Source organism: Calcarisporiella thermophila, assembly GCF_041956535.1.
Source record: "Calcarisporiella thermophila strain CBS 279.70 unplaced genomic scaffold VTP21scaffold_33, whole genome shotgun sequence".
NCBI classification, from domain to species: domain Eukaryota; kingdom Fungi; phylum Calcarisporiellomycota; class Calcarisporiellomycetes; order Calcarisporiellales; family Calcarisporiellaceae; genus Calcarisporiella; species Calcarisporiella thermophila.
The window spans coordinates 227,873-237,751 of NW_027192223.1; the positions used below are offsets into that span (position 1 = coordinate 227,873).

General features: G+C 36.5%; 5 protein-coding genes and 3 non-coding genes across 8 annotated transcripts; 4 read left to right on the top strand and 4 right to left on the bottom strand.

The window, feature by feature from the left end:
- The first annotated feature begins 736 nt into the window (after positions 1 to 736).
- VTP21DRAFT_t330 lies at positions 737 to 808 on the top strand. The gene has a single exon. It is a non-coding gene; the product is annotated as a tRNA-Cys (tRNA).
- Positions 809 to 1,167: 359 nt separating this feature from the next.
- On the bottom strand, positions 1,168 to 1,713 carry VTP21DRAFT_7865 (uncharacterized protein; the record flags this gene model as incomplete). The annotated part of the gene is made up of 3 exons (XM_069398653.1): positions 1,168 to 1,270; positions 1,341 to 1,473; positions 1,539 to 1,713. 3 exons carry the CDS (start codon positions 1,711 to 1,713, stop codon positions 1,168 to 1,170), a joined length of 411 nt encoding a protein of 136 aa, XP_069246223.1.
- A 417-nt stretch (positions 1,714 to 2,130) lies between these two features.
- Positions 2,131 to 3,331, bottom strand: VTP21DRAFT_7866 (uncharacterized protein; the record flags this gene model as incomplete). The annotated part of the gene is made up of 4 exons (XM_069398654.1): positions 2,131 to 2,796; positions 2,870 to 2,919; positions 2,984 to 3,162; positions 3,219 to 3,331. The coding sequence occupies 4 exons, from the start codon at positions 3,329 to 3,331 to the stop codon at positions 2,131 to 2,133; spliced, it is 1,008 nt and encodes a 335-aa protein (XP_069246224.1).
- Positions 3,332 to 3,432: 101 nt separating this feature from the next.
- VTP21DRAFT_7867 (uncharacterized protein) lies at positions 3,433 to 4,836 on the bottom strand (the record flags this gene model as incomplete). The annotated part of the gene is made up of 5 exons (XM_069398655.1): positions 3,433 to 3,745; positions 3,813 to 4,020; positions 4,086 to 4,198; positions 4,255 to 4,520; positions 4,585 to 4,836. 5 exons carry the CDS (start codon positions 4,834 to 4,836, stop codon positions 3,433 to 3,435), a joined length of 1,152 nt encoding a protein of 383 aa, XP_069246225.1.
- A 108-nt stretch (positions 4,837 to 4,944) lies between these two features.
- Positions 4,945 to 5,018, top strand: VTP21DRAFT_t331. Its single transcript has one exon. It is a non-coding gene; the product is annotated as a tRNA-Val (tRNA).
- A 2,391-nt stretch (positions 5,019 to 7,409) lies between these two features.
- On the top strand, positions 7,410 to 8,398 carry VTP21DRAFT_7868 (uncharacterized protein; the record flags this gene model as incomplete). The annotated part of the gene is made up of 4 exons (XM_069398656.1): positions 7,410 to 7,644; positions 7,710 to 7,889; positions 7,976 to 8,071; positions 8,142 to 8,398. The coding sequence occupies 4 exons, from the start codon at positions 7,410 to 7,412 to the stop codon at positions 8,396 to 8,398; spliced, it is 768 nt and encodes a 255-aa protein (XP_069246226.1).
- Positions 8,399 to 8,742: 344 nt separating this feature from the next.
- VTP21DRAFT_7869 (uncharacterized protein) lies at positions 8,743 to 9,463 on the top strand (the record flags this gene model as incomplete). The annotated part of the gene is made up of 3 exons (XM_069398657.1): positions 8,743 to 8,802; positions 8,871 to 9,346; positions 9,418 to 9,463. The coding sequence occupies 3 exons, from the start codon at positions 8,743 to 8,745 to the stop codon at positions 9,461 to 9,463; spliced, it is 582 nt and encodes a 193-aa protein (XP_069246227.1).
- A 264-nt stretch (positions 9,464 to 9,727) lies between these two features.
- Positions 9,728 to 9,801, bottom strand: VTP21DRAFT_t333. Its single transcript has one exon. It is a non-coding gene; the product is annotated as a tRNA-Val (tRNA).
- Between the last annotated feature and the right edge of the window lie 78 nt (positions 9,802 to 9,879).

Below are 9,879 nucleotides of genomic sequence, written 5' to 3' on the forward strand. Positions count from 1 at the left end.
GTCCAAAATGTTATCCCACAGTTATTACAACGGACAAGTGAATATTGTTGTTTCTGTTTAATTGTATCGACGTATTCCCAGAGAGTGCTTTTTTACGACTCATTTTCAACTAAATCCAACAAAGTAAACGACATGAAAGTCGAGCTTTAAAATTAAATAAAAACTAATATCATAAGAAAGTGAAATGATTGTTCTCATGTGAAAAGGAAAGGTTTTTTAAAAAAATGAGGAGACGCATTTCTTTTTCGCGTAAAGAGGTGAAACTAAGGATTATTTTGGAAAAAAATAAAACACATAAAACACGAAATTTCAAATATATCCGACATATCCGACAGCTTTATCGGAAAAATAAAACACAAATTCACAACACTACTCACAACACATCCTGTTACGTGGGCTTTGGGGTTTATCGTGAATATTTGTACGTAAAGAAAAAAATGAAAGCTTTTCTTAAAAAAGAAAAAAAATAGACAATAAATTTCAAGACTATTACTCAATATAAAAAAACTAATCCGCCTCCCCGTTCACTCACGCTTGAATCTCTTCTTATATAACAAAATTAAACTAAATAGAACGAACCGATTAAACAAACTGGTTAAACGAACTGAATATAAAGGTAACAAAAACTAATTGTGCATAAAGTTAAAGAAAGAAAAGAAGTTTTTTTTTTGGCTTGTAGTGGCGCAGTTATGACTGTCTGTACGAAATACCAATATTCCCGTAACAATCCCAAGTCGGAGAGCTAGCTCAACGGTAGAGCGTGAGACTGCAGATCTTAAGGTTTCGGGTTCAAATCCCGAGTTCTCCTTGATATTTCGTTTTGTTTTTAATAATCCAAGCTTTCTATTGTCCTAAGAGTCGAAATATAATAGACCCATTTAATAAAGAAATTTGCAACTCTAGAACTTTCTCCTCTCCAAAACCATATATTTAATGTTTTATTTCTTTATTCAGAGGCCTTGAAGGTATCTATTAAATGATTTATTAATATAGAACAATAACAAGTTAAAAAGAAATGAAAAAAAATATGGCCTTACAAGCAACTTGTTATTATACTAGATTTTTGTCTTTGACATTAGTATAATTGAGAATTTCTTCGTCCATCTGCTCAGCAACAGGAGAAATAAATAAAAGCGAATTAAAAGAAACTGATTAAAAATCTATTTTTTAGCTGTAGCCTCCACACCCTCTTCGGGATGTATAGCATAACCGCAAGCTTTTAAAGTTTACGCCCTGTGAATTGCTATACTGACCATCGCCTGGCAGGTACCTATTCAATTATTGAGTAGTTAGTCAATAAAATCAACGTAAATGGCACTAAAGATGCAAAAATTGTATACCAATGGCTATTAACCGATTTGCAATCGGGCGCATCATAGAGCACTAGATGGTAGTCTCCACTGATAGTGGCTGCTTTGACTGGTACGGAATCGCGCGTCTGTACATTAGCACAGCCTTCTTCATTTGCATTTACTAAAGTATTCAAGAAAATGAAAAAAAATGAGCGAACCATTCTATTATTCACTGGCGATTGTTACTTGTATCACCTGTAGCAGCGGGTTGAGAAAACATGACATCGTGATAGAGGATGACCCGCACCCGAGGCTTAGGCATAGTGGAGGTTGCCTGTTTGTTAGTGAGTTGTTTTTGGATAGGAGCCTGTTGTTGATAGAAGTGCTCGTGCCCCTGATTCTGAATGGCGTGCGTCAACATTGCAAGGAGGAGGAAGCAAAAGATGAAAAACATTCTATCCATCGTACTATTAAAAAAACACTATTACTTTCGAAAGTAACAGAAAGTAAAGCACGAAAAGAAAAACAAATATGGTTAATGAAAGTGGATGATTTTAATAATAGTGATAAAGAATAAGAATAAGAGAAAAAAAAATTGAGAGCACGAATATAATATAAGGGAGGGATGTAAATGGCACGCATTTCATCTTGGCAATTTATGGAAGAGGAAAAAATGCACGGATTCTCGTCGCAAATGAAATGCCAGAGTTTATTTTCATTTGCATGATGATAGGCATCCTCAAATTGCATCTACGATCAAAAATTTTTCGGATAAGGGAGGAAAAAAAAAAGGAGAAAACCAAGGGAATAGGCTGAGATTGTCATTGACATATTATTTTTACACTGGGTTATCCACCGACCATAGTGAGGATATATATCTTGGTTTTGCATATTCTAGAAAATGCCCTCTCCACATACGCACAAATCCTTCCATCTGCTCAAGTGTTGCTAATTGCTGAATTACATACTCGCCATGGGATATATAGTTTGGAGCCTTGAAAGAATCCTTGAGTTCGAGTGCTCTGTGTAAAATCTCTTCTGAAGGCACATAGCCCACTTTATTGTCGTCTGCCACACTTGTTTCTATATTCGACGAGTTGCTTTTTGATATTTGAGTGGACTGCCACCATTCAAGCACAACACGATTTAGTTCTTCAATCCGAGCGGGAGGTATTCTGTTGACTTTGGCCTTCTTCGGGCTTAAGTTTATAGCAATAGAATCATTGGATTTACTATTCTCTCTCCTATCAGCTAATTCACCAATTTCAAAACCCCCCGCTAACTCCTTATCCTTACTCTCTCTTACAGAGCTCGTACGGTCACAACACCTTTCTCTGAGCAATGCAGTTGCTGCTTTTCGTACTCGACCATTCTCTGGCACATATACCCAACCTCTGCCCTCAAGTGGGATGTTATACTTAATCACTAACTCTGATTTAAGAGCATTTGCATGTCTTTCATAGGCATCGTGGCATGGAATGCATACAAGAAGGATATCGTGACTCTATTTCGTTAAAAAGAGCGCATAATAAAGATGGATCGAATTGGATTCAGTCCTCGACTTGTTCACTACTTACGGAGTGTGACTTGATGCTCTCTGGCATGTGTATCCTATACATCGCCGGAACTATATTCCAAAATAGAGCTTAGGTTTCGTACTTTAGGAGCCTGATAAATACCAAAATACTTACCGACATGGTGTAGAGTTAATCTATCTTGTCTACCACAGCATACGCAACGATTGATACGATCTTCAATCATATACGGTTGATCAAAATGACCAGGACCTTTAGTCTTAAAAGTCAGCTGAAGGGTATCTGGCTCCGATTCATAGGCTAGACCACGAGTGAGATACCAATCTGCTTTCTTTCTGAAGTTGCTGATTAAAGAGCAGTTACGACAAAAGAAATCTGGATTGTTATTCACCTGTTGCATCGAAACATTAAGACGCCATCAATTGAATAAACTCTAATGTTTTCATAAACCTCCGGTATTTTCTTCGGAAGCATAAATGGTGTATGGTTCGACATTATAAGCATTTATCTTTAAAAAAGTATAGCACAGAATAAAGGATAAGATATAGTGGTTGCTCCTGGATAAATAGCCGTCACAATAAAATACAGAGATTAAGTGCTATAAACTATCCCTCTAGCATCCCATCGCCACTCTCGTTTCTAGATAAAAGTATCTCTGCAGTTCGCTCTACACCAATCCAGCAACATAATGGCGTAGTTCCGAGCACATAATGAGTTCTTTTGTGGTAAAAAAGAAATCCGTCCAGTCGGAAACCTAGCAAACTAGTCGATTCTTCACTACCCATTTTGGACAAACTAACTACTTCATTTAAAAGCGGAGAGTCGATAACTCGAGGCAGTAGCGGTTGGAAAGTGAAGGTGCCATTGTGAGCGGTCGGAGAGTCCAGCTCGGCAATTTTTGTCTGAAGCCAGTAAAACCTAACGGAGATGTGCTTATAAAAACCAGAACTAGCGGAATATATATATAAGCCTAAAAATTATCTACCTAAATTCTGTTTCGCAGTCGTAAATGGGATGACCTTTCCAGCACATTATATCGAGGACATAATAGGTAAGTGAATTAGGATCATAAATACAATCGAGAATGCAGTAATCTGATGAGCGATTTCCCTTGTATGATTTTGAGCCGGCTGGAAGCACTGATTGAAATGTATCGAATATTAAACCGTTTCGAAGACGACTTACAGTTTTTCCTTTGTGAATTAAAACAAGAAAGTGTGGTAAGCTTGAATAATTAAGTGGAGCAATTATCAGATACCATTGGCAGATGAAACTAGGCATCGTTTACCCGCTGGACAAGTGATCAAGTACCAATTTTCTAACAGATCTTTGGGAACTTCTGACATCCATTCGGCAAACATAATTTGGTTTCTTCAGGAAACAGTGTTAACAAAATCTGTTGCACATTAAACTCAATATAAACATACTTGTAAGGATTAGATTTTTTCTTTTTTCTGTCAGGACGAAATCTCCCTTTTTGCCGTAGTTTTTTATGTGCTATCCCATCTCTCGAGATATCATCAACTGCTTCTTCTTCCTCAGAGCTATACTTTCGCTTTTCCCCTTTTAAGGTAGATAGATCTCCTATGCTCCCAAAATCTGATTCATCTTCGTCAGATTCTTCGGATACTTCCTCATCTTTTAATTTGAAGAGAGCCAGATTTCTGGCATGATCTGTGAAATCTCTTCGACGCTAATTTTAGGCCAAAATTAAGAAGACATTTACAAACTCCTTGCAAAATATAACTTTATAATACCTTTTTTTGTTCTTCGAGAGCTTTGCGGCGCCGCTCTTCTTGATTTTCCTCACGAGATCTACGCGCAATCGGGGCCAATTTTGGATCACGATGGAGGTTCGAGCTGGTCGTTGCAGCGAGAGATGCAGTTAACGCGGCTAGGCTCTCTATCTGTGGATCGTTTTCATCTCGAAACGAACTTGAGTCAGGAGAAATGCCTTTGAAATCATTTTTCGGCAGATTAGTGGCATCAGTAGTGCTTTGATCAGACATGACCCAAAAGAACTAAACAAAGAAATTACACAGAAAAATGTGCGCGTCAAAAATTAATTTTGATTTTGGCGTATAAAATACTTTTATCCTTATTCCAAATATGGAAGAGTTCTCGTGGTGTAGTTGGTTATCACGTACGCTTCACACGCGTAAGGTCTCCGGTTCGAACCCGGACGAGAACAGTTTTTTGTGCATGTGAATTTCACGTTCTACGTTTTTTTATTTGTTCATAGCATCCAAAAGAAACTGAACAAATGTTTGAGTTGCAAGAATTAATCGAAAATATTAAAAACAGTAATGCAAAATGTAAATATATAAATCATGCTGATTGCCGAAAACAAAAAATTCAGGATAATATATACACGCAATTAAAATAAAAAGAGCTCAACACCGAGAATGTCCAAATATGTGATGGAATTTTATAAAAAAAAATAGATAAAAATGTGTAAAGGACGAACAAAATCTTCTGAGATGTGTATTAAAAGAGAAATTAATTCGAGGTTGGGCGAGGAGGGAGTGGAATGTGAGGTAGAGGAGGCCAAGGCTCTCTTCCCATCTCGAAACCATGTGGCGTATCAGATGTCATTATAATTAATAGATCAGAAACTGAGGATGGAATGAGAAGATCACTTAAATATTTAGCAAATTGACAGAAGTTGAGAGGAAGAAGCTAAGATTCTTGAATTTATTTATAGCAAAATGAAGTGAGCCTGTTTGGCAGGATAGTGAAAAAAATAAGCGGGGAATATTGAGATCAATTTTCTTCACAGGCCAACCCAAAAACAATCTCGAGAAAGCAAGAGAAAAACAAAAACACCTATTTGTGTAATTTCCCGGCCTGTTGATTGCCTCGTTTATTCGTGTTGTAAGACAAGAAATTTAGAAAGAGATTAAACTATTACCAATGCTTTTGACAACTCAAGCCTTTTTGCATTTGTTTTTTTTTGCTTTTCTCCTTGTGTCAAATAATTTGCTAGGAGCATGCATCTGGGCGATTGATACCTGTGTAATACTCTAATTGCAGGATGAATGGCACATTGCCGCCATCGTCTAAGCGTTTTTTATTTAATATTAGATAAGAATCGCATTATAATAAAAAAAACAAAAACAATAACACATCGGCATCAATTGTGGAGGTGCTTGTGGGCAATCTCTATCTCCGAATCTGAATAGATGACATTTGGGAAGAATGATGGAAAACTTAGTTTTTTTGGTATACACGATTATTGCTTGGTCTAGTTATGCTCATGTAAGCTAAATACTATTAAAACCCAGTATTTTTGTATAGGAAGATTATAAGTCCTTTTTCCTCTTGCTCCATTCGATTGAAATAATTACAGTCCCACGACGAACCCAAACAACAAAGAGAAGTTGACAGGGGGACAGAGTGGCGGTCTGTGTACAAAATATGGTCATGAGAAATTCTCGGGACCTAATTGATAAAATTTAATTCGTTGAGTGAACAGGAATTTTGATAAAATGGTTAGATGGATTTAAGAAGGATAGGCTCTCTTATTTTTGAAAAGCGTTCAATAGACACTGTCAATGCCAAATGGCCAAAAAACTAATTGTATTTATAAATGTATTGTAATAGAAATTGCAGGTATTCTACGAAACAATGTCAAAACCTGGCTTCTGATTCTTTGAGTGTATATTCTATGATAATGATACTTTCTAGCTAAGGCAAGCTGATTTTAACAAATCTAGCACCTTTTGTTCTTTGCACTGCATAAAGATTCAACCACCTCCTTCTTTATACCTACCCTTTTATGATGGCTGCTATAAAAGTAATGACGTTTGCAAATCTATGGATATAAATTCGAAGCAGAAACTTAGAAATAACTAGAGCGTATGATTAGCCTTTAATACCTATTGAACTTGAAAATAATAAGGTAGAGGAGCAAAACACCCTTCCCTCTCTCAATTAAAGCCTTATGTTACACGAAGAAGTGATTAAGATTCTATTATTCAGGTCAAACATTGAATGGATGGGCATTAATTAGGTTATAAAAATTTATACTTTAGGCTTGTATGCCTTGACTGCGATATATGAACTAAGTCTATATCATCTCTCAAACCGGGGATGGAGAAGTTTGTAGCGGTGCGTCAAGTGCAAAAATGGCCACTAAGCGTATTACATGATAGCTTAGTTTGCTCATCAAACTATGTTTCAATTCTTAATATGTTTACTTGCATTTCATCTTATTTCTAAACGCGATCCAATGATTAGTCTTAACTTTAAAGCTCTTTTAGATTCTTTATTTCAAATTGTAAATTCTTTGCACGCGTCATTAGAACGGCAATTCTATATCTGATACATCTGAAATTCATAAGCTGTGCCACAAAAATATGTGAATGGAACAATTTCTCTCCTATCTAATTGTTTTTTTGACTATTTTGTTAATTCTGAATGGTCAATATGCACTATTATGTCTCTTCCGTTCATTAAATCAATTTGAAAAAGTACAGCTCCAACATATGATACACCCTCCCCAATTATTCCTTCTCTCCACAGCGTTTTATTGCAAACAAATTTCAAATCTCTAAATCCCAATTTAATTTGAATATACAACATGCCAGTACGTGAGCAAGCGCGAGAACCAACCCGAGAATTGATTCGAGAGTGTCCAAAGGATCCACAAGCGGTTATTGAGGAAATTTTAAAGTCTGATGACCTCTATGTGATCCTTGGAATTGATCGTGACAATTGCGATTCAGAAACGATTCGACGTTCATACATCAAACGTAGCCGTCTCTGCCACCCAGATAAAATGCGCGATTCTCCTGATGCTACATCGGCATTTCAGAGTAAATATTCTTATTCAAGATAGCATTCCAGAAACATAAACTTATCTATTTGATATTCCTGATAGAATTATCACTCGCCTATGAAACTCTATCTAACCCTTCTGCAAAACGACATTATGATCTTACCACTAGTTTAGGGCCTAATGTTCAACTAGATGATGGAGAAGACACTTTAAATCATGTTCTACACCAGATTTTTAACGAATTTATGGAAGGAGACTTTGAGATTATCCGTGAATTTATTTGTGCGTTCAGTAATTCTTAAATTTTGTTTATCATATTCTAACCCATCTATACTGCCTTTTCCAACTTATTTTCTCTTCTTGGCTAGACACATTGAATAGACACAGCCCGGGATTAAATTTAGGAGAGGATGGAATTGAGCTATTGGAGGCAGCTTTACGAAGATTACGCGAGCTTTTATTAGGTTATTTTCCAGTGCATTTAAACCCATCTCAATACTTTCTCTTATCGACTCAAGGTTATCTCTCCAATAGTTGGACAGAAATATATGAATATTGTTCGCTTCGAAGTGATCCGCATTTACGACCTTCAACAAGAGTTGCGGGGCCTGTCCTATTTCAACCTTTTGGGGCGCTTCCGCATCTCTGTTCAAATCACAAGAATATTCCTTGCGATTCCCCTCGTTATACACAAGGAGTGGGCAACCGAGATAGAGCTTAGGAAATATCGGCATCTAGACCAGAAAATGCGTATGGGCCTTTTTTTGCTGAGCGAATGCTCTGGGCATTGAAGGGCACCGTTGCAGTCTTGGAAAAGATGGAGAGTGTGCTTTGAATTCTAATAGTTTTGTGAATATTCATAACCCATCTATATTTTTTTTTCCTCTGTAAAAATGTTTATTGTGATTTGCTACGTTGTTTTGGTTATTTTTTTTTTTTGTTTCTTATTCTTTACTTCATTAGTGACAAGAAGGCATCAAAAAAATATCAGTCAAATTTCTCTTAGATGGGTGAGACAATGTGTGATTGTAATTTTAGGCTCCGCGGAGAAGCATATGTGAATATGAGGGGAAAAGAGCAGGCGGTATTCAAATTATATCTTCTACCTATTTACTTGTTAATTTATGAATAGCCCATGCATTCTCTAAGTGAAGAAGATTTTGTAAACCGCTCACCCCCACCTCCTTATTCCACAGTAAGTTTATGGCAAGATCTCTACATTTTTTATTTTTATTTAAAATCCATTTAATCTTAATTATTAAGGGAGGTGGAAACCCGCAAGAAAATGAAATACCTTATCCTGCCATCCCGGAATCAGGATCAGAATCAGACATGCTGAATACAATCGCAACGGATGAAGAAATATATGATAAGCCAATGGAAGAAAATGGATACTCCTCTTGGCAGAATACATCAAGAGGAATTGGACAATTGGATGTTAGTAATGCTGCATCAAGAGGCAAAGAGCGGCCACTGATATATGCATCACCAAAACTTCCACCTTTACCTTACAAACACCAGGCAAAAGACGAAGCTTTTGGAACTGCAGTAGACGAGCGTTCATTGCCAACTAACTTAACAGAAGGAACACCTTTTCTTAGGCATACATATTCAGGCTATTATTATACGGGTCCGACATCAAATCACCCTTTCTATCGCAATGAGAGACCCACAGTAGTGGGATGTTCTCCCACATATGAAACAAATAACCATGTTCGAAATAGTAGCTTTTCGAACTGGTGAGTGTACAACTATTGATATGAAAGAGTTTTCGTAAACACTAAAATTTAATAATGATCGTTCTTATTAGCTTCACTTCTCTTTTTTATTGCTGCTATACAAGTGAATCGACTTAAAATTAACTATCATTGATAATAAGAGGAAGAGGCATGTTAATATTAGACATCATTTGTATTTTTATTATCATCTCCCATAATTATTTTTTATTCTTTGGGGGATCTTATTGCGTATTTTCTGCTTTCAAATATAAATTATTATACTAATTTATATTGCATATCACCAATTACAACTTAGATAATAAAGCTCAAAATGACGAAAATATTTAAAATGGACGCCAATCTGTATCAAAAAACTAGTATTACAAAATTATATCACTCATATGTTTTCGTCCGGATTCGAACCGGAGACCGTCTGTGTGTTAGACAGACGTGATAACCAACTACACCACGAAAACTTCGCTGTCACTGTTACGAGATAATTGGTTTTTGTACGGGGAAGTCACAGAGGCAGTCACATAGACATTCAGAAAGCG